A 27,896-nucleotide genomic window follows, 5' to 3' on the forward strand; every position below is an offset into this window, starting at 1 on the left:
CATCTGATTTCACTGAAGTATAGGACATGTTCTAAAGGAGATACGGATGTGGAAAGTACACGGATCATCCATATGGTGCATGCCAGATATGGAGTCTCCCCTCTCATTGCGGTTGGTGTCTAGAAGCATGGAATTGTACATGTTCACGATACTGCACTGACTTGATGATGCCAAATGCAATGGGCTAGGCACCACAAGGTAGATGTACATAGCTTTTACCAAATCAAGATTAGCGTGTGTTACCACCTTTACACCTCACCTTTAGGGATGAGCGAACCCGAACTGTATAGTTCGGGTTCGTACCGAATTTTAAGGTGTCCGTGACACGGACCCGAACCCGAACATTTTCGTAAAAGTCCGGGTTCGAGTTCGGTGTTCGGCGCTTTCTTGGCGCTTTTTGAAAGGCTGCAAAGCAGCCAATCAACAAGCATCATACTACTTGCCCCAAGAGGCCATCACAGCCATGCCTACTATTGGCATGGCTGTGATTGGCCAGTGCAGCATGTGACCTAGCCTCTATATAAGCTTGGGTCACGTAGCTCTGCACATCACTCTGCTGATACAAGTGTAGGGAGAGGTTGCTGCTGCGACGTTAGGGCGAGATTAGGCAGTGATTAACTCCTCCAAAAGACTTAATTCAGTGATCGATCTCCAGCTGTGGATCATTGAACTGCTGCTATTCAATTGCTCACTGTTTTTAGGCTGCCCAGAGCGTTTTTTCAGTCACTTTTTCTGGGGTGATTGGCGGCCATTTTGTGGCTTGTAGTGCGCCAGCACAAGCTGCCACCAAGTACATTTAACCATCAATAGTGTGGTTATTTTTTGCTATATCCTACATCAGGGTCAAGCTGTCATCAAGTGCATTTAACCATCAATAGTGTGGTTATTTTTTGGCCATATACTACATCAGGGGCAAGTTGAGCCTGTCACAAAGTGCATTTAACCATCAATAGTGTGGTTATTTTTTGGTCATATACTACATCAGGGGCAAGCTGAGCCTGTCACCCAAGTGCATTTAACCATCAATAGTGTGGTTATTTTTTGGCTATATCCTACATCAGGGTCAAGCTGTCATCAAGTGCATTTAACCATCAATAGTGTGGTTATTTTTTGGCCATATACTACATCAGGGGCAAGCTGAGCCTGTCACCCAAGTACATTTAACCATCAATAGTGTGGTTATTTTTTGGCTATATCCTACATCAGGGTCAAGCTGTCATCAAGTGCATTTAACCATCAATAGTGTGGTTATTTTTTGGCCATATACTACATCAGGGGCAAGTTAAGCCTGTCACCCAGCGCCTAAAAAATAGGCCTCACATTTATATTCATCCAAATCTGTCATTACTGCTTTAGCTGGTCAAGTTATTTAGTGTCCGTCAAAGCACAGTTTTTGTTCTGGGTTGAAATACAATTCCCAATTTTGCAATTCTCAAAATTAGTGGTTTCTGCTGTATCAGGCCTACTTTAAATCTATCCCTAAAAGGGTATATTAGATTCAAGGTGCTGATAGGGTAATTCTCAAGAACTTCACACACACGCTACAGTTTAGGCCGGGGCCTAAAAATATCTGACAGTGGCCTGTTCCAGTGGTGGGTGACATGAAGCCTGATTCTCTGCTATGACATGAAGACTGATTCTCTGCTGACATGAAGCCAGATTCTCTGCCATGGGACCTCTCTCCTCTGCCTGGGCCTAAATATGTGACAATGGACTGTTCCAGTGGTGGGCGACGTGAAGCCTGATTCTCTGCTATGACATGAAGACTGATTCTCTGCTGACATGAAGCCTGAATCTCTGTTATGGGACCTCTCTCCTCTGTCTGGGTGCCGGGGCCTAAAAATATCTGACAGTGGCCTGTTCCAGTGGTGGGTGACATGAAGCCTGATTCTATGCTATGACATGAAGACTGATTCTCTGCTGACATGAAGCCAGATTCTCTGCTATGGGACCTCTCTCCTCTGCCTGGGTGCCTGGGCCTAAATATATGACAATGGACTGTTCCAGTTTTGCGTGACGTGAAGCCTGATTCTCTGCTATGGGACCTCTCTCCAATTGATATTGGTTAATTTTTATTTATTTTATTTTTATTTTAATTCATTTCCCTATCCACATTTGTTTGCAGGGGATTTAACTACATTTTACTGCCTTTTGCAGCCCTCTAGCGCTTTCCTGGGCTGTTTTACAGCCTTTTTAGTGCCGAAAAGTTCGGGTCCCCATTGACTTCAATGGGGTTCGGGTTTGGGACGAAGTTCGGGTCGGGTTCGGATCCCGAACCCGAACATTTCCGGGAAGTTTGGCCGAACTTCTCAAACCCGAACATCCAGGTGTTCGCTCAACTCTACTCACCTTCTTAAAAACATAATGGCTGCCTTACTTTTATTATGAACACTACAGAATCTGGGCAATGGTACACTATTTCAGACTGTGAATTTATGGATAACAGTTTCAAATCCTTTTAGGGGTAGCCTATAGCACTGTTCATTTTAATTTTCCTTGCTCATGAGAATAATGCCAGAGATTTATTTTAGCAATGCAGATTCAGCCGTATAAAACCAGTGACATACCCTTCTGCCATGAAACTCATGAATATACATTTACAATTTTTCTAATTTTTCATGTAAATATACTTTAAATGTTTTTGGACTTATTTTGGATATTTTAAGGGTTCTATTACACAAAAAGCTAATGAAGTGGATTTCAACTGAAGAGTGATATGACATGGTTATGTGACATTAGAAGCCCCAATGAAAATAAGCTACTGGACGGGCTACTTTGGACATATGATGTAGGCTGCTCACTGCATGCCTCTGACTGTGCTGAAGGATACAACATGCAGTCCCCAACAGCTAACTGTATAGATTCTGTATCCATGAAGGATCCTTTGCTGAAAATTTCATACACCACAACAATCCATTACCAAGGAAGGACCTACAGCATGGCTTAGCATGATCTTCATATTAACAGTTAGCTCTTGATGTTGAAGTGTTCGTATCAGTAAAAATAGACAAGGGTAAGATTCTGCGAGACTTTGAAAAGGTCCAGATAGTCAAGACAACTGTGTCAGTGCATCTGGGTCTTGTGAAATGTTCAATAATTAGCAATGCACCTACCTAACGTTTCCAAGGAAGGACAACTGGTGAACCAGCAGCAGGGCCATGAGTGCCCAAGGCTTCATGTTACATGTTTCATTTTACACATCGGGAAAGATGGCTAATTTGTCTGTTCCGATCCCACAGAAGAGCTACTGTAGCACAAAATGCTGAAAAGTTACTGAGGGCTATGATGGAACAGATCTGGATACCCCCAAGACTTACAGTAGGGCCAAACTGCATAACAACAGGATGGTCAAAATATTAGGAACACTGGCAGGCAAATAAATATACTGAAGTAAACTTACTGATAGGTGACACAAATAAAATATTGATGGTAAATGGATGGTGGCACAAATGGATAAAGGAGATGGCAGTCAGGTAATGGAGGAGATGGAAGATGAAAGGTGATCATATACAGTTAGGGAGTGGATGAATGACAGTGAACAGAAACTACCCCAATCTGCAATGCTGACTTGAGCAAGAAAGCCCTAAGACCCAGAGACAAACCAGAAACCAGATTGAGCAAGCAGATAATTAACAGACTTAGCAGAAAAATGCTAACAGTAATCAAGGGGCTAGGAAGGACTACAGCTACCAAGCTACACAAACAGGAAACACATCTATCCTCAGAACAGGGTACAAAGAATACTAAGGATTCTGAACTCATGCTATACCCAGCAACTATGGAGCAAAAAACATAAACATTTGAAGGCAGGCTAACCAATCAAGAACTCCTCCTGAATTAACCAAGCTTAGTAAGGTGGTCATTTGACCACAGACATGTGTAAGAAGGTTGCATAGGAACTGCACCAAATAATGTTAGTAAAGAGGAAAAGAAAGGCAATAGGCAAATCCCTGCTGCTGAAAAGCTACCACTGGTTAAGCCAGAACTGTGTCAGTACTCAGTCATTGCAGCTTGCAAGTTGCTATGTATGTTAGTGTGTAGCTGACAAGCTACCAGAGTGTCCATGCTCACCATAGTCCACTCAAAAGCATACAATGTCACTCATAGTCCCCAAAAAAGCCTACAATGGACATGTGAGCATCTGAACTGGACCACAGACCAATGGAAGCAGGTGGCCTGCTCTGATGAATTTATATTAAGTGAATGGTCAGGTGCATGTGCATTTGTTACCTGGGGAAAAGATGGCACCAGGATGCACTGTGGAAAGAAAGAATATTGGTGGAGGTAGTGTGATGCTCTGGGCAACGTCCTGCTGGGAAGTCTGGGGTCATATATAACGATTAGAAGAGTAAGCCAGCACCTCCACATATGGTGTCTCGTGCAAGGACCTGGTCTAGTCTGTACAGATCCAGAAAAGTAGTAAGAGATGTCCAGCACCAAGATAAATAAAAGTCTTTATTTCATAAATTTAAAAGAATGCAGTTTCTTCACATAGAAGATGGTGACGCTGTCAACACGTTTCCATCTATACGATCTTAATCATGGTATTGAGATCGTATAGATCGAAACGCGTTGGCAGCGTCACCATCATCTATGTGAAGAAACTGCATTCTTTTATATTTATGAAATAAAGACTGAAGATTTTTATTTATCTCGGTGCTGGACATCTCTTACTACTTTTCTAAGTCTGGGGTCATGCCATTCATATGGATGTTACTTTGACACGTACTACCTAAGTAAACATTGTTGGAGGTCAAGTTCATGGGAATGGTATTCCCTAATGGCAGTGGCCTATTTCAGCAGGAGAATGCTGATGCTCAGGAATAGTTTGAAGACTATGACAAAGATTTGAAGTTGTTGACTTCTTCCTAATTTTTATAAGCCAACTTACAGTATATTCTGTATCTATTCCATTAAGTTATTATCAAACATAGATATTATTACAATATTACAATAGTAAATAATACCTGAAAGTGCTTTCTCATAATGTTTCCCCATTGTGACAAAGTTCTTAAGACTTGGGTTGAATTGATCTAATATAACCTGTGAAAGAGAGGAAAAAGGTGTCACTTTGCCATTCATAATTAAACCAAAGGTCATAACTGCATAGTTACATAGGTTGGAAAAAGACATGTCCATCAAGTTTACCCTTTCTCAAGTCATATGACATTAATTGTTAGATTAATTATAATAATCGGTGCCATTTGCCATTAGATAAGCATCTAGCCCTTTGGTAAATGCTGACATAATATCTGCCATTACTACCTCTTAGGGTAGGGCATTCCATAGTTTGAATACTCTAACTGCAAAGAATCCTTTACTGATATCTAAATCACCTTCCCTCCAAATGTAATGAATGTCCCCTGTCCTGGAAAAAATAAGACATGCCAGATCTCTGTATTGACGACACACGCATTTATACATGTAAATGAGATTGCCTCTAAGGCGTCTTTTTCCCCAGGCTTAACAAGGACGATTATTTAAGCTTCTCATTATAAGACAGACCTTCTATAATAATATGAGTGCCAACCTTTGAACCTATTCCAACTCCCCAATATCCTTTTTGCAGTATGGAACTGAACATTGAATCCAGCATTCAACATGTGGCTTTAAAGGGTTTCTACCACCTATTTAGCTGTCTGACACTAGCGATCTGCTGGTGTCTGCTGTACCTAACCATGTTCATGTATTACCTTTGTCTGGAGCGGTTAAGTTTAAAATGTAGTTTTATTGATATGCAAATGAGCCTCTAGGTCTTTTCAGCACCTAGAGGCTCCGTCTACTCACTATTTCTGCCGCCCAGCGCGCTCCATCCCGCCCCTCTCCTCTAGATTGACAGCCTACTTCTCTCCATCTCGGCCGAATTCTTGCACCTGCGCCGGCGCAGGGAGCAGTCCGACAGTCACTGCGCCTGCGCCGAATACAGAAGCACACGGCGCAGGCGCGAGAATTCGGCCGAGATGGAGAGAAGTAGGCTGTCAATCTAGAGGAAAGGGAGGGGCTGGAGCACGCTGGGCGGCAGAAATAGTGAGTAGACGGAGCCTCTAGGTGCTGAAAAGACGCCCCCATAGCACCTAGAGGCTTATTTGCATATCAATAAAACTACGTTTTTAAGCTTAACCGCTCCAGACAAAGGTAATACATGAACATGATTAGGTAGAGCAGACACCAGCAGATCGCTAGTGTCAGACAGCTAAATAGGTGAAAATCTGGTGGTAGAAACTCTTTAAAAGGGAATTATAGAGGGGTCACTTCGCATAGCAATCACAGGATTTTATCTATCTTTTTATACATCCTAAATCTTATTTGCTTTTGCAGCTGCTGTCTGACATTGAGTACTGCTACTTAGCTTGCCTGTAACCAGAATAACCAAGGCATTCTCTTGTTCTATTATATCCAGTTTTACTCCATTTAATTTATATACAATAATACAATTCCTGGGCCTGGGTGCATTACTTTGGATTTATCAACATTAAAAACTCATCTGGTGTTCTTGCCCATGCTACCAGCTTATCTAGGTCTGTCTGTAATATTTTACAAATCACATAATTATGGAAAATGCACTCTTTTTATGTGTGTAGCAGCCTAGATAGTTGATGGGATTTCTGATTTCATGTAGTTGCTATTCAGGAGTCATCAGCAGGACTTTTAACAGAATTTTATTAAAGGGGTTACGTCACTAATGTAAATATAATGGATCCCGCCCCAACAGATATTGCTGTTATATTACGTTCCCCAAATATCACCATTAATCGAAACTGCCTTATTCTAAATTTAGTAGCCTACCATTGTACCCTGTGGCAAATCAGTTGTAATTTTCAGTTGATGCAGTTTACGTCCTGCATTGGAGCCTTGTAATGTAGGACGTAGGAAGTGTCATAGGCAAGAACAAGGGATGTGGTTAGTGTCACATGTCCTACTGATGTCAGGGCACATCTCACTGCTCCAAGGCATGATAGTAGTAGACACATGACAAACCAGGAAGTAGGATTAAAGCATGGGGGCTAAGAGAAAATGGTTAATGGTAAATTTGAAAAAATAAAATAAGAGCTAGAGTACTTGTCAGAGTGAAAAGCAGTTTATGGCTCAACCCCTTTAAGACAATCTGTGAAGAGGATCTTCTCAATTTACGTCTTAATACAACTGAACTTGACCTTATGAAAGTTGAACGCCTCATAATTATCAGCTTCTGCATCTGCTATGGGGCGCCCAATTTCCATAGTACTGAACATACGCATCTCCCTCCTATAGATTTCACTAAATTCAGCATAGGTCGTTGCAACATCAGGAACATTGCTCTAGGGAGATTTCATGGGATTTGAGATTATTAGAACCTAAGCCAAAAGTAAATTCATTTTTGCCTAAAATAATAGTTTAATTGAACAATTAAACAATGCACAATGCAAGGCAATAAGTCTTCCCAACCAGGTCAAAGGCAATAATCAAATGCCTGGAACCTTCCATTAACATGAACCTCATGTCTGTGTATATACAAAATTGGGTGTGGAGTTATGGATGTCAATGTCACGAGTGGAAGGAAATATCTTCTGAAGCCTCCAGCCAATACTTTTATTGATTGTTATACAAATCATTATTCATTCACAGCCAAACTAGCCCTGCCATAGTAGAGCAGGCCTAAACTGGATGGGGGGGGAAGGGATATACACAGTGATCCAATGTCTGAAACAAACTTCCGTTGGGGATTGTCCCTGGTGTCATGATTCACATATTTCCTTTTCTATTGTCCATCAGTCCTAGAACCATGTAAATTATCCCCGATCCCTTCGTGATTCACTCTGCAGTTATATAGCAAGCACCTTGGTTACCACTGTCTGAGAATTTCGGGAGGAAATGCAAATGCAGTAGTGTAATCTACTGTGCGGAAAAACTAGCATCAAAAGTTCTGAGAATTTTTCACATGAATAAAGGCTATTTTAAAGATCATATAAACATAAAACATGAGAAGAACCCGATCTATCTGATTAGGTGCAGATTACAATTCTTCTGCAGTCCAGAATACTATAACTGACTTACACAGTTATGGCTGCAGTCACTGATAGGAGTTACTGGGAAAACACTGAAACTTCTGCCTAGTACCATGTTTGAAAACAAGGGCTATATTACACTTTTAGCTGTTGTGAGGAATATGGATTAATATTTACTGTCAGCCATGTCCTCACACCCCCATGTGCTGACAGATAGCGGAGGTAGTGAACTCCACAGGAGGGCCCTGCTTCAAAGCCCCAGGCCTGATTGTCTTTCTGATGCACCTCTTGGCATGTTCAGTGTACATGCAAAATTAGTTTCCACCCCCCCCCAGCCATCTGAATGTCAGTTGGCAAGGAAGAGAGCCCCCCATGGGGTCCAGGCTTCAAGGGGAAGGTCACACCTCACCTACACCAGTTTGGAGCCAACTGAATCCTGCAGGAAAACCCCCAGCAAGGGGTATCTGCCCTTGCCCAGGATCAATGAGACCTCCCAGACATGTTGGCACCTACCTTCCATAAGGAATTATGAACCGCCTGGCCATCGCAGGCGCAAACCGGATACATATTTGTGTCCCGGTGGCCACGAGGTATGTTCCCATGTTCTTTGTTTAATGAGACAAGGTCAGGGTAGAGAGATATCCATATCTCCCCATAGAAACCACATAACGGTACCAGGTTTGGGCTCTACTTGTAGCCGGAACCCAGGCAGGTCCATTGGTCCCAGAACCATCTCCCTATGACCCTCTGGTCTGGAGCTATGAACCCTAAAGGGTTTTGTGGGTCATTTGCTGCCAGCCCAGAAGAGGGGGAGTGGACCCCTCCCTGAGGCCGGGAGGGGAGGGGCCGGCTACAGGTTAAAAGTCTGGTGCCAGCAAGTAGGCGGGTCTTTCTCTGAAGAGGGGTCACATCCTACAAATGTGTTTAGAGGGACCCAGGAAATAGCTGAGATCACGGCCCTTCATGTGGACTCCAGCAAAGAACATCTCAAAGGAACTTTGATCTTACCCGGTAACTGACTTTTACACTGCTTAACCCTGTTATAACCATATAACCTGTAATCTGTAACCTCAGACCACTGTATATATTTTCTGTGTATATTGTGTTAAATCTAGTGTGCCCATACGGCGATTAAATCTATAATTTAATCTTGTGCTATCTTGTATCTCGATCCCGAATCCCCACGTCCGTGTTTTGGCCTAGTTGTAAGCTACCGCGGGTTGGTTTCTGACCCTATATAATCCCGTTAGCGGACCGGGCTTATATCAAACTAGAACTGGTGGCAGATACCCAGGCTGAGGAGTCGCTGTTTCACTGCGGCAGTGAAAAGGCTCTCTCAGCTTGTTGCCTCTCTGTGCCCGGGTGGACAGGAGGTGTGTGTAAGCTATACCAACCTGACCTTACGTGCTCCACTGGAGGGCGTAACTTCACGTTTTTGGTAGACCCGTGACCATACCACGTCTCGTGAGCTCGACGTAGCTGACGTCAAGTGGGCACGAGGTGTGGCATTCATCACATATTGGTGGCAGCAAAGTGGGATCGAGATACTAGTGTGTGTGAGTGTGAGACCCATACTCCCAGACACTAAAGACGACCAGCAGTAGCTCTTGCCGCTGGAGTCTTAAGATCAGCTCAACACTAGACAGTCTGAGTGCAGATACAATAAGGTGTGTGGGCATCAGGTTGCAGTCTGTGTCAGTGATCATCCGTTGCAATGACGGCCAGTATCACAAGAAGCAAAGCTAGGGAGATGGCCGATGCTTTGAATGGTGGCGGAGAGGAGGTGGAAGGCGAGGGGGAGCACAGCCAAAGCTCCCCAAGAAGCCAGTCGCCAGAGGTGAGGTCCGCGGTGGCCCTCACACCACCTGCCCATCCCCCCAGCCAAGCTGGCTCAGCTGCTCTCCTACAAGCTGCCATGGACCATCTCCAGGCTAGAGACCAGGCAGCATCTGAGCTCCTCCTGGCGGCTGCAGAGCGTCGCGAGCGAGCAGAGGCTGCAGAGCGTCGCGAGCAAGCACAGGCCGAGCGTGAGCACCAGCTACAAATGCTCAAGCTGAAGCTTCAATTCCAGCAGCCCTCCCCAGCCCAATGTGAGTCTCCAGAGGTCCGGATTCCCAAACTGCGGGCGGAGGACTTTCCCCTACTGGACAAAGATGGGGACCTGGACACTTTTTTGTTGGCATTTGAGTCGTACCGGAAAAGGCTCAGGAATTTGCACCGGGGTTCTACTCAGAGCTGGGCCGATCACATGCGGGCCTTGCTGAGAGCGGTCGACCAATGGACCACCAGGTTGGAGCTCTCCACCATCCAGCAGCTGAAGGAGCTCATCGCCACAGAACAGTTCTTGTGGAACTGCCCAGAGGATCTCCAGTAGTACCTCCGTGACCGGAAGCCAAAGGGGGCCTCCGCAACAGCAGCCCTGGCCGATGAATACACCAACAACAGGACTTCAGAGACCCGGAAACCGGTCGGCTGGAGAGGGGGTAAGACGCACGATGCACCTGCTACCCCTGCCCCTAGGCCCAAGTGGGCACCGGCCCCTGCTGCACTTTCCACGTCGGTGGGGGAACCCCGCCTGTGTCACCTGTGTGAGCAGCCAGGACACTTCAAAGCCATGTGTCCCCAGCGCCCGAGGGATCCGTCCCACTCATCAACCCGGAAACCGTCCACTGTGTTGTGTGTGGGTGGGGGTGGTGAGAGGTCCCTTGACAATGTTCAACCGGTCACCGTGGGTCAGGCCGTGGCCATGGGACTTAGACACCGGTGCTGAAATGACACTGGTGCGGCCTGAACTGGTGGCACCCCATGATTTACTGCCCGGAAGATCCCTCATTGTCTCCGGGATTGGAGGAGCAGAACCGGCGCTGCCCGTCGCCAAGGTCTATTTGGACTGGGGCGCCGGTCGAGGAGTAAGGGAGGTGGGGGTATCCGCAAATATCCCCGCCAGTGTTTTGCTGGGGACAGACCTGGGGCGGCTTGTGTCTAAGTATGTGTCACGGGGTTCCGAAGGTGCACTCGGTCCCCCATTGCCCGCAGAACTGTTGCTTAGCTTTTGGAATGAGGTTCTGTGTTTGACCTCATTCCCAGGGCTCCTTGCTCCTAAGTCTGCCTTGAGCGCCGAGCTGATCACTCGGTGCTCGACTGGTTGGTCTGTCGGTCATGTGACGCTGGCCACGTCACATGACCCTCACTCCCCACTATAAATACAGGCAGCCTGCTGGCTACAGGTTGCCTGTTAATTTCTAGGTTCCTGGCTATTTGTTGGACTGCTGAATACTTACCTCATCCTGTTCCTTGACCATTCTTTTGCCTGATCCTCCTGTACTGCGCATCCGTCCTGGTATTGTGACCTCGGCTCCCACCTGACTACTCTCTTAGGACTCCTCTTGTACTTCTCTGCTCTCCTGGTATTTATGACCCCGGCTTCTCCTGACAATTCTCTGCTTGCTCCATTTGTACTTTGCAGCTTTCCTGGTATTGACTCGGTCCGTTCACGTCCTGTTGTTTGTCTGTCTGTCATCCCTGCACTTACTTACAAGTTAGGGATTGCCGTCCAGTTGTCCCCTGTCATTAGGACTCGCCAGGCAAGTAGGCAGGGCCAGGGGTAAGGGTGGAGCGCAGTGGTCACTTCCCTCCCCCCTGTGTGTGTGTGTACGCGACCGTTACAGATTAACAGGCCCAATAACCACTGTATTATGAATCCTCTGGTGACCCTGACTGACTATGTCTCTAATCTGACGCAGATGGTGCAGGAGTTAGGGGAAAAACTCAGCTCTTTTGAGTTAGGGCAAGGCTCTTCCACTCCTCAGGCCTCCAGTCCGCATTTTGAGCCCCAGATTAAGCTCCCAGAAACCTTTTCTGGAGACGGGAAGAAGTTTCTCTCTTTTAAGGAGAGTTGCAAACTTTACTTCCGTTTGCGCCCCGTGTCCTCTGGCCCCGAGAGTCAACGCGTGGGCATTATCATTTCCCGATTACAGGGTGATCCCCAGGACTGGGCGTTCTCTTTACCTGCTGGCGCCAGTTGTTTATATTCTGTGGAGGGGTTCTTTCAGGCCCTAGGTACCCTCTATGATGAACCAGACAGGGCTCTAGTAGCCGAGACGGCTCTAAAGGCACTGGTTCAGGGCAATTTACCAGCGGAGGATTATTGCACCCAATTCAGAAGGTGGTGTGTCCCCTCAGGATGGAATGAACCAGCCCTGAAGAGTCAGTTCAGGTCAGGTCTGTCTGATAAATTAAAGGATCTTCTGGTCAGTTATCAACTTCCAGAGACCTTAGAGGAGATGACCCTTGTTGTCCGACTTGACCGACGGGTTAGAGAGAGACAACAGGAACAACAGTTCTCTTCCCAGATGGTGGTCCAGCCAGAGGCCTATCCCAGAGACAATGCTGAGGTCTCCACCGAGGAACCCATGCAGGTTGGCATGACCCGAGGGAATCTTCGCCGCAGACGTGGAGAATGCTTTTACTGTGGAGATTCTGACCATTGGATCAACCAGTGTCCTAAGAAGGTCCTCTCTGTCAAGTCTCCTAAGGCAAGGCAACCTAAAGACCAGGTACACCCTGAATTTTCTAAATGTAAGCTTTCTCTGGGAGTAGATAAATGGCCGGGTAAGGCATTTATTGATTCTGGCTCAGCGGCTAGCTTTATTGACTCTGAGTATGCTGTTAGATTGGGTATTCCTATGTTTGCCTTACCAACTCCTATCCATGTCATGGCTATTGATGCTACTCCTCTTATTGGTGGTACGGTGAGCTTATGTACCTCAGAGATTTCTCTAACCGTGGGTGTGTGCCACTCAGAGAGATGTTCGCTTCTAGTCCTGGAGAACCTACCTGCTGAGGTGGTACTAGGGTTGCCTTGGCTCCGACTACATAACCCCACTATAGATTGGTCCAATGGGGAGTTGGTGAGATGGGGGCCTAAGTGTGACTCGTGCCTGTCCGTGGTACAGGCTGGGGTCTCAGTAAAGTCTGATACTTTACCCTCTGTTGTTAGAGAATATTCTGATGTATTCTCATCACCAACCCCGGAGGTTCTACCCCCCCATAGACCTTATGATTGTACCATAGAGCTAGTAGAGGGGGCCAAGTTTCCTAAAGGATGAATTTATAATCTTTCTATGCCCGAACGCAAGGCCATGGAAGATTATATTAAGGAGAGCCTTGGTAAAGGGCATATTAGACCTTCTGTCTCTCCTATGGGGGCGGGGTTTTTCTTCGTTAAGAAAAAAGATGGTGGTCTTAGGCCATGTATCGATTACCGGAGATTAAATAAAATCACTGTCCAGAATAGATACTCCCTCCCATTGATTCCGGATTTATTTAACCAGGTCCTGGGGGCAACCTGGTTTTCCAAAATTGACCTGAAAGGGGCATACAATCTAATCCGAATCAAGGAGGGAGACGAATGGAAGACGGCGCTCAATACTCCGGTAGGACACTTTGAATATCAGGTGATGCCTTTTGGACTCAGCAATGCCCCAGCTGTGTTCCAAAACTTCATGAATGACATTCTTAGGGAGTTCTTAGGTAAATTTGTTATTGTCTATCTTGACGACATTTTGATATTCTCTCCTGACTTCGAATCCCATGTGTCTCATGTTAGACAAGTATTAGAGGTGTTGAGGGAGAATCAGCTATCCGCTAAACAAGAGAAATGTGTCTTTGGTGTGCAGGAGATTCTGTTTCTAGGGCATGTACTGACTCCTCACGCCTTCAAGATGGATCCTGGTAAGGTACTAGCAATTAAGGAATGGGTAAGACCTTCATCCTTAAAGGCCTTACAACGGTTCTTAGGTTTCGCCAATTACTATCGTAAATTTATTATGAATTTTTCAGTAATTGCTAAACCGTTGACCGACCTTCCTAAGAAAGGGGCGGATTTGGAGAATTGGTCTACTGAGGCCATTTCTTCATTTGAAAAATTAAAAAAGGCATTCAGTAGCACTCCCATTCTGATCCAGCCTGATCAGGAGAAACCTTTTATTGTGGAGGTGGATGCGTCCGAGGACGGCGCAGGAGCAGTCCTTTCACAAGGTCCTGCCAGCCTCACTAATCTGAGACCATGTGCCTTCTTCTCCAGGAAATTCTCTCCCACGGAGAGAAACTACGACATGGGGAATAGGGAGCTGCTGGCCATTAAATGGGCATTTGAGGAGTGGAGGCATTTTCTGGAGGGGGCAAGGCATTGTGTAACTGTTGTCACTGACCATAAAAACCTTATGTTTCTCGAGTCTGCTAAGAGGTTGAATCCCCGTCAAGCCAGATGGGCTCTGTTTTTTACTCGTTTTGATTTTTCCATCAAGTTCAGGCCGGGAAGTAAAAAAGGTGAAGGCGGACGCATTATCTCGGAGCTTCCAGGCTTTTCAACCTACTGAGGTACCACCTGAATCCATCCTACCAGCAAAAATCTTCTTAGCAGCTCTTACCCAGGATATCTCGGCTCGCATTAGGTCGGAACAACATCTGGCACCGGTATCCACCCCAACAGATAAGTTGTTTGTTCCCGTACAATTTCGTCTCCAGCTGTTGGGTGAGTGTCACGATTCTGCCTTTTGTGGACATCCGGGTGTTGAGGGCACTAATGATCTGGTTTCTAGATCTTATTGGTGGCCCACTCTAACTAGGGATGTCAAGTCCTATGTGTCAGCCTGTGAGGTTTGTGCCAGGTCCAAGACACCTAGGACTCGCCCTGCTGGTAACCTACGACCCCTACCCATTCCCAGTAGACCCTGGTCCCATATCTCGATGGACTTTACAACTGACCTACCGCTGGCGGAGGGTAAGACTGTAGTGTGGGTAGTGGTGGATAGGTTTAGCAAGATGGTCCATTTCATTCCCCTGTCTAAACTCCCGAATGCCAAAACCCTGGCGTCTATTTTTGTGAAAGAAATTGTTCGATTGCATGGTATCCCGGAAAATATTGTTTCGGACAGGGGTGTGCAGTTTGTGTCCAAATTCTGGAGGGCCTTCTGTCAAAGATGTCAAATTTCGTTGTCTTTTTCTTCCGCCTACCATCCTGAGAGTAATGGGCAGACTGAACGCCTTAATCAGTCTGTGGAACAATTCCTGAGGTTGTATGTTGCTGATGACCAGCAATTATGGGTCAAATTCCTTCCATTGGCTGAATTTGCTCTGAATAACCGTGTCAATTCTTCTGCTGGGGTCTCCCCTTTCTTTTGTAACCATGGTTTTCATCCCCGTTTTCATTCTGGGTCGTCCGTCTCCTCCTCTAACCCTGAAGCTGATAAACTCTCCTCCGAACTGTGCACAGTTTGGGCCCGGGTTCAATCGAACCTAGAAAAGGCTCAATGTTCTCAAAAACTCAAGGCCGATAGGAGACGTTCAAGGGGGGTAAAATTTCAGGTTGGGGATAAAGTATGGTTGTCCTCCAAGAATCTATCTCTCAAGGTAACTTCTAAAAAATTTGCTCCTCGTTTTATTGGACCATATAAGATCACGGAAGTGATTAACCCGGTATCTTTTAGGTTGGAGCTGCCTGAGTCATTCCACATTCATAATGTGTTCCATAAATCTCTGCTTAAAAAATATTTTGAACCGGTAGTACCATCAAAAGCCTCGCCTCCGCCAGTTCTTGTTAATGATGCTGTCGAGTATGTGGTGTCTAAAATAGTGGATGTCAGGAAGGTGCGTAATTCCTTGCAGTACCTGATTCACTGGAAGGGGTATGGACCTGAAGAGAGATCTTGGGTACCTGCCAGGGAGGTTTATGCTCCTAGACTTGTTCGTAAATTTCATTTAGAACACCCTGAAAAGCCATCGCCTGAAGTCTTGGGTCCGGTGGCCCCTCGTAAAAGGGGGGGTACTGTCACGGGGTTCCGAAGGTGCACTCGGTCCCCCATTGCCCGCAGAACTGTTGCTTAGCTTGTGGAATGAGGTTCTGTGTTTGACCTCATTCCCAGGGCGGCTTTACTAGCTGGGTGGCTCCTTGCTCCTAAGTCTGCCTTGAGCGCCGAGCTGATCACTCGGTGCTCGACTGGTTGGTCTGTCGGTCATGTGACGCTGGCCACGTCACATGACCCTCACTCCCCACTATAAATACAGGCAGCCTGCTGGCTACAGGTTGCCTGTTAATTTCTAGGTTCCTGGCTATTTGTTGGACTGCTGAATACTTACCTGATCCTGTTCCTTGACCATTCTTTTGCCTGATCCTCCTGTACTGCGCATCCGTCCTGGTATTGTGACCTCGGCTCCCACCTGACTACTCTCTTAGGACTCCTCTTGTACTTCTCTGCTCTCCTGGTATTTATGACCCCGGCTTCTCCTGACAATTCTCTGCTTGCTCCATTTGTACTTTGAAGCTTTCCTGGTATTGACTCGGTCCGTTCACGTCCTGTTGTTTGTCTGTCTGTCATCCCTGCACTTACTTACAAGTTAGGGATTGCCGTCCAGTTGTCCCCTGTCATTAGGACTCGCCAGGCAAGTAGGCAGGGCCAGGGGTAAGGGTGGAGCGCAGTGGTCACTTCCCTCCCCCCTGTGTGTGTGTGTACTCGACCGTTACAGTATGTGGCCGCTGACCCCCTGATGTCCGATTCCCCAGAATGTGATGTACATGTAATGCCCCCCCTGATGATACTGTGAATGTACCTACCATGCCTGTTTTTGGGGATGTGGGGGTGGGGGATGTAATGAGTGCCTCTCCCCTTAGTGGGAGGGGGTCATTCCTGCCAGCTGGGCTGAAACCCCAGGCTGTGGCCAGCAAGCCTGCTGGACCCCGTTGTCCTCCAGTGTGGTGACTGAGGGGACAAGCAGGGGGCAGACATCTGCGGGGGGGGGGATGCAAATGAGGTCAGGGCTGTCCCAGGAGAAGTAGGGCTGCCAGGTGAAGCCTCAGTGCAGGGTTCCTCCCCCACTGGGATGTCAGAGGGCCAGGTTAGTCCGGCTGGACTGGCGACTTGGTCGGGAGCCGAGGGAAAGCAGGCACTGCCAGCCGTGGCAGCGGCCATAGCTGCTGTCACGCACAGTTGGAGTGCTGGGGCCCTAGGGGCCCCTCAGGGGTCTGATGGCTTTCCCCCTTCCGACCAAGTGGCTGCCGAGTCAGAGGGAGGCCAGGAGACAGGTCCCGGGGACCTGACAGGGGACGTGGCAGTCTCGTCCATTCTGGCCACATCCAGTCAGGAGTTTCAGGCAGCGTTAGCGGCTGACGCCAGTCTGAACGCTCTCAAGGAGCAAGCGGAACAGCCCCCTTCGGACTCAGACCTCGAGCGGATGGTCTGGGACCAAGGACGGCTGTACCGGGTCACGGTCCAGCCGGGCTCACGGGAGGCGTGGCCTAGGGACCGACAGCTAGTGGTACCTTATCAGTTCAGGACGGAGTTGTTGCAGGTTGCGCATGAGATTCCGATGGCTGGACACCTAGGGATCACTAAGACAAGGGCCAGATTAGCCCAGCATTTCTACTGGCCAAAGATGGGGGCTGATGTGGTTGCCTACTGCCGTTCATGTGACACCTGCCAGCGGGTGGGGAAGGCGGGGCGGCGCCCTAAAGCCCCACTGGTAAGGCTGCCCATAATTGAAGAGCCTTTCAGGAGGGTGGCTGTGGATCTCATTGGACCGCTGTCCATTCCCAGCAGCTCCGGGAAACGCTTCATATTGACGGTAGTAGACTATGCCACCCGGTACCCGGAGGCGGTAGCCTTGTCATCCATTCGGGCCGACAAGGTGGCTACTGCCTTGCTGGAGATTTTCTCCAGAGTGGGCTTTCCCCAGGAAATGCTCACCGACCGGGGGACCCAGTTCATGTCGCAATTGATGGAGTCCCTCTGTAGGCAAACACAGGTGCAACATCTGGTGACCAGCCCGTACCACCCACAGACAAACGGCCTGTGTGAACGATTTAATGGCACCTTAAAGCAGATGCTTAAGATGTTGGTCGACTCCCACGGGCGTGACTGGGAGCGGTACCTCCCACATCTACTGTTTGCCTACCGAGAGGTCCCACAGGCCTCCACGGGGTTCTCCCCCTTCGAGCTCCTGTACGGGCGACGTGTGCGGGGGCCCCTGGTTCTGGTGAAAGAGGCCTGGGAGGGAGATGTAGCCACCCCTGGAGTGTCGGTCGTCGAGTATGTCATGCACTTCCGGAACAAGATGCAGGCCTTGTCGCAGCTGGTGCACGATAATATGGAGCAGGCCCAGGCCGACCAGAAGCGATGGTATGACCAGAATGCTTGTGAGAGGACCTACCAGGTGGGTCAGAAGGTATGGGTACTGGTCCCCGTACCTCAGGACAAGCTTCAGGCGGCCTGGGAAGGCCCGTACCTCGTGCATCAGCGCCTCAATGCCGTGACGTACCTGGTCACCCTGGACCACACCCGAGGAAGGCAGAAGGCCTTCCACGTGAACATGATGAAGGCTCATCATGAGAGGGAGGCATGTGCCCTCACTGTCTGCAACCTCCCCGAAGAGGGGGAGGAGTAAACCCTCCTGGACATGCTCACCCAGGTGAAGGCGGGTGGGTCCATCGAGGATGTGGAGGTGGGCCAACAGCTCTTGAAGGACCAACGGTCCCAGCTATGGGCCACCCTTCACCCCTTCCGGGAGTTGTTTAGCAACAAGCCCGGAAGGACGGAGTTGGTCGTCCATCACGTGGACACTAGGGATCACCCCCCAATCCGGCGTTCAGCATATAGGGTTTGGAGGTGCAGCAACACATGCGCCAGGAGATTGACGAGATGCTGAAGCTGGGGGTCATCCAGGCATCCAACAGCGCTTGGGCCTCGCCTGTGGTCCTCGTCCCAAAGAAGGACTGCACCACCCGGTTCTGCGTGGACTACAGGGGACTCAATGCTGTCTCGGTCACCGATGGCCAGATACCCCTGACCCAGGAGGCACGGGAACGCTCTGCCTTTATCACTCCCTTTGGATTGTACGAATCCACGGTGATGCCGTTCGGCATGAAGAATGCCCCTGCCACTTTTCAGCGGATGGTCAACACGCTGCTTAAGGGACTTGAAGAGTACGCGGCCGCGTACCTGGATGACATTGCCGTCTTCAGTCCCACCTGGGAGGATTACCTACAGCACCTGACGCAGGTGCTGGGGCGGATCCACCAGGCAGGCTTGACCATCAAGCCGGAAAAGTGCCAGCTGGGCATGAGCAAGGTACACTAACTGGGGCACCGGGTAGGCGGGGGGACCCTTAAGCCAGAGCCTGGGAAAGTGGATGCTATCGCATCCTGGCCCACCCCCAGGACCAAGAAACAGGTGATGTCCTTCCTGGGCACCGCCGGGTACTATAGGAGGTTTGTCCCCCACTATAGTAGCCGGCGAAGCCCTTGACGGACCTCACCAAGAAGAAGCTGCCCTCCGCAGTCGATTGGACGAACGACTGCGAGACGGCCTTCCGAGCGCTGAAGGCCGCCCTCTCGAGCTTCCCTGTACTACAGGCGGTCGACTTCACGCTGCCGTTTATAGTGCAGACCGACGCCAGTGATTTTGGCCTCGGTGCCGTACTCAGCCAGGTTGACACTACGGGCCAGGAACACCCCGTTCTGTACCTGAGTCGGAAGCTCCTGCCGAGGGAGGTGGCGTACTCCACAATGGAGAAGGAGTGCCTGGCAATTGTCTGGGCCCTGCAACGGTTGCAGCCGTATTTATACGGGCGCCGCTTCACGGTGGAGACCGACCACAACCCCCCAGCCGGTTAAACACCGTATCCGGGACGAATGGGAGGCTGCTATGCTGGAGCCTAGCTCTCCAGCAGTATCACTTGACCAATCGCCACAAAAGGGGCCGTGACCACGGGAACGCCGATGGGCTATCCCGACAAGGTGAGGGTGCGGATGGGCGCACGGGGGAACACAGGAATGTGCTGCCCCCTGGCGCCCTCTAAAAGGGGGAGGTGTGAGGAATATGGATTAATATTTACTGTCAGCCATGTCCTCACACCCCCATGTGCTGACAGATAGCGGAGGTAGTGAAACGGTTATGTGCATGAGCCCTATCACTTATACTGAGCACCCATAACAGTGACATCCACAGTGCTCCTGTTACAGTGACGTCCACAGTGCTCCCATAAGTGTCATCCACACTGCCCCCATAACAGTGACATCCACAGTATTCCCATAACAGGGTCATCCACAGCGCCCCCATAACAGTGATGTCCACAGTGCTCTCATAAGTGTTATCCACAGTGCCCCCATAACAGTGACATCCACACTGTCCCCATAACAGTGCCATCCACAGTGCGTCCATAACAGTGCCATCCACAGTATTCCCATAACAGTGTCATCCACAGTGTTCCCATAACAATGATATCCACGGTGCACCCATAACAGTGACGTCCACAGTGCTCCCATAAGTGTCATCAACACTGCCCCATAACAGTGACATCCACAGTATTCCTATAACAGTGATATCCACAGCGCCCCCATAATAGTGACATCCACAGCGCCCCCATAAGTGTCATATCCACACTTCCCCCTATAACAGTGCCATCCCCAGTGCCTCCATAACAGTGCCATCCACAGTGCATCCATAACAGTGCCATCCACACTGCCCCCATAACAGTGCCATCCACACTGCCCCCATAACAGTGCCATCCACACTGCCCCCATAACAGTGCCATCCACACTGCCCCCATAACAGTGCCATCCACACTGCCCCCATAACAGTGCCATCCACACTGCCCCCATAACAGTGCCATCCACACTGCCCCCATAACAGTGCCATCCACAGTGCATCCATAACAGTGCCATCCACAGTACCCCTATTCTGCCATCCAGTGCCCCTTGTGCCATCTAGTGCCCCCTTGTTTTCCATCCAGTGCCGCCTTGTTTGCCATCCAGTGCCCCCTTGTTTGCCATCCAAAGTGCTTACATAGCGCTGTGCAGGAGTCAGTACAGGCTTCACATAGAAGCCTGTACGATACAGACGGCAATCAGCATAGTGCACTTGCGTGGTGAGTGAGGACGGTCGGGCAGAGCTTTTTTTTGCAGGAGGCGGGTGTCCGCCTGGCCGTGCGGAGGCAAACGGATCCGTCCAGACTTACAATGTAAGTCAATGGGGACGGATCCGTTTGAAGTTGACACAATATGGCTCAATTTTCAAACGGATCCGTCCCCCATTGACTTTCAATGTAAAGTCTGGACGGACATCCGTCTGAACAACTTTCAGACTTAGAATTTTTTCTAAACTATAATGCAGACGGATCCGTTCTGAACGGATCCAAACATCTGCATTATAGGAGAGGATCCGTCTGTGCAGACACCAGACGGATCCTCTCTGAACGCTAGTCTGAAAGTAGCCTGAGTCCTATCAAACCCTATAAGACCCTGGTACTAATGGCAGGGATGAGACTACCTGTTCCTCCAAAAGGAGTGACGAACAGGAGTCTCCTTCAGGCCTAATACAAACAATAGGGAAATGCAACACACAGAACCCAAACAAAATACAAAAGGGAAAGGAAAGACTTAACTTCAAAGGAGCAATGGAAGCACCAGGAACTCAGCCAAGATCCAACCACCAACTATCCACTGGTCCAACAGAAGCTATAAACCGCACAGCATTGTGGGAGAAGCAACTATAAATAGAGACGGTTAAATGACAATGACCACAATACCCACACCTGGGGAAAGAAGGTGTGGCAAGCACCAGAAACAACACAGATGTCATTTGATCCAATCGGAAAACATGTCAGATCAAACCACGTGTTGCCAGTCTCGCCATTCTCCTGCCACCTGTCGCGGAAACGTTCGTGACACTTAGATAACAATCAGACCACATTTTATGTGGTAAATCCAGGTAATTCCAAAGGGTTCTGTTACTTTTTCTTATAGCTGTATACTACAGTAAACATATTACAAGCCCTCCATTCACATGTCCGCAACTGTTTTGCGGTCCACAAATTGCGGATCCGCAAAACACGGACATCGGCTATGTGCGTTCCGCACTTTGCGGACCGCACATGGCCGACACTATAATAGAAATGCCTTTTCTTGTCACTGGATGCAGGCAAGAGAAGGACATGTTCTATTTTTTGGCGGGTTTGCGGAGCAGAAGTGCGGATGCGGACAGCACACGGTGTGCTGTCCGCATCTTTTGCGGCCCCATTGAAAATGAATAGGTCCTCACCCGTTCCGTAAAATTGCAGAATGGATGCGTACCCATTTTGCGGACATGTGAATGGACCCTTACTGGTAGTTTACAGAGGAAAAATACACTAGAGGCCTCATGCACACGACCGTTGTGTGCATCCGCGGCCGTTGTTCCGTTTTCCGTATTTTTTTCGCGGACCCATTGACTTTCAATGGGTCTGTGGAAAAATCTGAAAATGCACCGTTTGGCTTCCGCGTCCGTGATCCGTTTTTCCAGTCCGTGAAAAAAATATGACCTGTCCTATTTTTTTCACGGACAACGGTTCACGGACCCATTCAAGTCAATCGGTCCGTTAAAAATCACGGATGCACACAAGATAGTCATCCGCGTCCGTGATCCGTGTCCGTTTTTCCTATCATTTTCAATGCAAACTTGACTTAGTTTTTTTTTTCACTTTTCATGTCCGTGGATCCTCCAAAAATCAAGGAAGACCCACGGAAGAAAAAACGGTCACAGATCACGGAACAACGGAAATCCGTTTTGCGGACCGAAAAAAAGAACGGTCGTGTGCATGAGGCCTAAAGGGAATGTGTCACCAAAAATGTTATCTGCCAGTTAAAATCAGATAGTAGCACATCTCCTTTTTTTTTGTCTGTTTTTATTTTCTGATTGTAGGATTGTTTTATCCTGTTTCCGGAACATTATTATGAGGGCAGCCATCTTGCTTGAGCTGTTCTTAACAGCATTTACAAAGCATTAAGAAAATTGCTTTATGGCAGCCCCATGGTCCATAGACAATGCACAGGAGGAGACCCTATTTACTTCTATGGGAGAGTCTTCTAGACATGCTCTGTGACCTGTGCAGAGGTCATTGTACAAGGGAAGAATAGATTCACCTATTGTGAATGGTGGATTCTGTCTTATCTGTGCACAGAGGTGATATCATTACGGGCAGGATAAGAAAGAGTTAATTGCAGTAATGTGATCTGTACAAACCAATAAGTGGGGCCAATTATTAGATATAGTGGCCAGTGCAAAAACTGCAGGATTATTTTATGATGACATATTCCCTTTAAATAGTTAAGAAAAGGGAGTGTTTGCACATCTGCGCAGACTTCGTTAAGGGCCTCCATCGCAGATTCCATCATATTTGCCAGAAAAAAAATGCGTAATTTATATTTGTTTCATGATTAGCAGAGATAGTGAACATGGTTGAATTCAAATACATAGGGGGCCATTTATGAAGATTTTCTGTATTCCGGTCAGTGCAAACCCGCCCCCTACTCTTCAATTCCCAGTGGGCTCAGCCACTGGAGTTGCTCTGTTCTTCTAAATAGGCTGTGACCTGCTGGCCAGCTAGGCCCCTCTTTCTGGGTCAATAGTGTGCGTGTGCATGACTGCCAGGATAACATCCTTAAGAGTAGCAGAATTCCAGATCTGTTGGTTGACACAGTAGTACCACACCCACCGCCATAACATCTAGTATAATCAATGCCATAATAAATATGCTGGGTCAGATATGGCTACCCTACACCACCAGTACCCCGCTGCTCCCACTTTCTGGAAAAGTGACAAGTGGGGCTTTAAACCCTAAAAAAGTTGAAAAACTTTGTGCAATCATGACATGTACCAAACTTTACAAATTTTTGATGATGGTTTTCTGGTGTAGAAGAATTATATACAGTATGTTCCCCAAAGTATTTTAAGGGGTGGGCAATTACTCTCTTATTTCTATAAGATTCCGACTGTCCAGGTAAATCAGGAGAGAGGAAACGTCAAACAATGAACCAAGATCAAATAGCATGCACAATTAGGGCCCCAGTCACAAATGAAAATCTGCAGTCAAATACACTACAGTATATGAGGTTTTACAAATCCCCATTCACATGCAGGGAAAATGTATGCAGATCTTAGGGCATGCTATCAATTGCCTTATGGAAACAAATGGCAAACTTTTCTGCCCCACCGCTATTGTCTAGTTTTATGGTTTTCAAGCTCACGATAATGCATGTGTATGGCACCAATGTGACGTAAATATGGATACGATTTTGTAGGGATTGTAGCATTTTTACCGGCACTTCCCTGCTGTGAAGGAAAATATTTGATCTTTTTCTAATGAGGAGTAGTATGTTAGTATCTCCAAAAGGAACTGGCAAAAAACCATCTAGATTAGTAGCCAAAATGTAAGTAAAAAAAAAAAGTGAGACATCACCAGGCAGGATGAAGGTTAGACCACTGGCTAAAAAAAGGAGTCCTGGCAACTAACATGTCACTTCTGCATTTGGATTTCCTTCTGGTTTCTCTAGAATAACCCAGCAAGCCAACTCTGCAATATGTTAGCACAAACGCTCCTGAACAGGTTGCAGGTGACTTTTGCCTCCCCTGGCACAATATTTTATAACACTGTGCAATTACAGCAACCTGATGGGAAGAGCATCCATAGGAAGCTTATTAGAACTAAGAATCCCGCTGCTGCAACAAGACAAAATATTTATAATGTACCAACACTATTAAAGAAAATCTGTCACCAGCGACCTCCCTATCCAGTTGTTTGCATAGATACCTAGATGTAGTTCATCTTATTAAAATGCTGTTTTTCTGAGGATCCACTGATGATGCTTTTTCTTAATATGCAAATTAGGCCTTTGGTGCAATGGCGGCACCACCATTGCTCTTGTTGCTCCCAAGCTCCATTCATCTCTGTGGCAAGTCCCTCCCTGGCTGCTTTGATCGACAGGGCAAGACAGTGGTAAAGCTGCCAGGGAGGGGCTGGCCACAGGAAAGAGTGGAGCTTGGGTGCAACAAGAGTAATAGTGACACCTTAAATGCACCAAAACCTTATTTTGCAGAGTCTTTGATTAACAAAAGTAAAACAGCATTTTAATCAGACAAACCACAGCTATGTGTCCATGTAAGCAGTTTGATAGTGAGGTACCTGGTGACAGATTCCCTTTAAATCACTTTAACTCATTCATTATAAAATTGTACCATGTGATATTGCCTGAAATATATCCAATGTTTTACGATAACTCACACCAGAAACTAGCGTAAATTATAGCTAAAGTCTGCACTCGCCCCGGCTGGTGCAGATTTCAGTTTCTGGGGCAGAGATGTGCCTAATTTATTAAGAGGCATCTTAATGACATAAAGGATATGTACACATTCATGGGCAATTTTTGCTATGATTGCATTTTACTCATTTTGGACTAAAAATCTTTTTTTCAATTGGACTTGAGCAGTTCTGTCACAAAGGGTTAACTGTCTATCTGTTTGAATCAAACTTTCACTATGTGTCTAATAACCCTTATCTCTGAATTACTAAAAAGGTCATAAACACTTATTTAAGCCACATTGTTATCAATAAGTAAAGAAATGAGCTATAATGAGTGTTTATAAGGTCAGCGATGAGAGATAAGAAGCCCATCAGCTGAGCTGCCTGATGAAATGGAGTGGAAATAAAGATACTGCTACTAGAGAATCTCAGCCCTGTACAGAGAAAAGGGCTCTACACTGCCTGATGTTCGGGCTAATTATCATGTGCGAATGTTCATACAAACGCTCATTCGCAACAATTGGCCCGTTTAAAGGTGCCATCAATCACAAGATGAATGAGCGAAACAATCGTTCACCAGGTGAAACAGTCATTGATGCAGACAAGTAAATTATCATTTACTTTTTATCACTGGGGAGACAGTATAATTTGCTGCTCAGAAACAATGCTGCTGTATGAGGATCAGTTAGTAGCCATCACTTGTCCTCATACTGTAGAGAAGTATATTTTTTCAGTCCTGCCTGCTGAAGTGCTTATCTTGGCTTATCATGTGTGATTAGCCCAGGAAACACAGTCCACGGCCACGTCTCCTAGGCTGACCACACTCTCCTGACCAGAACTGACTGTATTACAGTGATTTATGATACAGCCAGTCTCCATCTGATTTGGGGTACGTATACATGATGGAGTGCACAACAATCGCCCTGCAGTCAGACAGAGACTGGTTGTATCATACATTACTATCATACAGTTAGTTTGGGTCAAAGGAAGCCGTTTTTGTCCTGGATTCCTGTCTGATTACGGATGTTTGCATGAGCCCTGAAACTCATACTGAGCTCCCATAACAGTGAAATCGACAGCGCCGCCATAACAGTGATATCCATAGCTCCCCCATTAAAGTGACATTATCAGCGCCCCTGTATGAGGACGAGTGAGTAGCCATAGCTACCTCATACTGTGGAGAAGATTACTGCATGTAAATGCAGTGCTTCACCTCCACTGAACGAGCAGCCAATTGTTGGGAAGGAACGGTTCCTTCCCAATATTTGGCTGCAGGTCAGAGTGTGTAAATCAGCCTTCAAAGTCAGTTAAAATAAAAGATTCATCTTACCATTTACCCCTGCCGTTTAGCACTTACCGGTCCTGCTGGTCTCCATTTCCCAGCTTGATACTAGTGTTGAGCGCGAATATTCGAATAACTAATTTTTATCTTGAATATCGCAACTTCGAGATTTCGCGAATATTTCGAATATAGTTCTATATATTCGCGAAATCCTCCCTGCTTCTTGCTTGTGGGTCAATGAGCTATTGGCCCACAAGCAACTGAATTGAAGCTGGAAGGAATCACGTTTTCAGATGGACCGGAATATTCTAAATAAAGAATATATTGCTGTATATTAAACCGGTTATAATATTCAAGTTCACGAATATTACAACAGAAAAATCGTAATGGTTAATACGTGTGCCCGGCACTACCCGACCGCATGACAAAATCGTTATTTAATCAACTTCAGCATACACCTCCCCGACAAGCGTCCCCGTCACCATGGGAACGCCTGTGGGTTAGAAAATACCATCGGATCTGAGTTTTCCCTGAGATCGTAAAACCTCAGATCCGATAGTATATTCTAACCCACAGGCGTTCCCATGGTGACGGGGACGCTTGTCGGGGAGCAGTATGCCAAAGTGGAATATTATTGCTCTAACTTCGTCTTTTAGAATATTCGTAATATTGCTCTAACTTCGTCTTTTAGAATATTCGTAATATTGCTCTAACCGTCTTTTAGAATATTACGAATATTCTAAAAGACGAAGTTAGAGCAATATTAAGAATATTCGTAAAATACACATAGATTGTAATTTAGCTAATATAGTGCTATAATCCTTTTTTTTTTGTCTAATTTTTTTTGCCTCTTCTGAACTTCAGTTTTGGAAAATATGTATACTATTAAAAAAATTACTATGGCAGTATATTAGCTAAATTACAATCTATATGTGTATTTTACGAATATTCTTAATATTGCTCTAACTTCGTCTTTTAGAATATTCGTAATATTGCTCTTACTTCGTCTTTTAGAATATTCGTAATATTGCTCTTACTTCGTCTTTTAGAATATTACGAAGTTAGAGCAATATTAAGAATATTCGTAAAATACACATATAGATTGTAATTTAGCTAATATACTGCTATAGTATTTTTTTTAATAGTGTACATATTTTCCAAAACTGAAGTTCAGAAGAGGCAAAAAAAAATTGAGAAAAAAAAAGGATTATAGCACTATATTAGCTAAATTACAGTCTATATGTGTATTTTACGAATATTCGTAATATTGCTCTAACTTCGTCTTTTAGAATATTACGAATATTCTAAAAGACGAAGTTAGAGCAATATTAAGAATATTCGTAAAATACACATATTAGCCTAGCCATAGTCAATTAGTCATAGGAACGTTGCCTTATACTGTCAAAAGAAAAATCGCAATACGCGATTAATTAAATTGCATATTATTCGCGATAAATGGAATAATTACGAATATTCGATTTCGACGAATATAACACGAATATTCAATCGAATATTCGCAA

At 46.7% G+C, this 27,896-nt stretch overlaps 1 protein-coding gene across 3 annotated transcripts in view; it reads right to left on the reverse strand.

The window, feature by feature from the left end:
- The window catches only part of LOC121003239 (brain-specific angiogenesis inhibitor 1-associated protein 2-like), a 142,042-nt gene that overhangs the window by 93,931 nt on the left and 20,215 nt on the right, over positions 1-27,896 (reverse strand). For all 3 annotated transcript variants that reach the window (XM_040434918.1, XM_040434928.1, XM_040434912.1), the window contains one exon: positions 4,968-5,043. In XM_040434918.1, coding sequence (XP_040290852.1) covers positions 4,968-5,043 — 76 coding nt within the window. The remainder of the gene's footprint in view (positions 1-4,967; positions 5,044-27,896) is intronic.

Source organism: Bufo bufo, chromosome 1 (assembly GCF_905171765.1).
Source record: "Bufo bufo chromosome 1, aBufBuf1.1, whole genome shotgun sequence".
Lineage (NCBI taxonomy): Eukaryota > Metazoa > Chordata > Amphibia > Anura > Bufonidae > Bufo > Bufo bufo.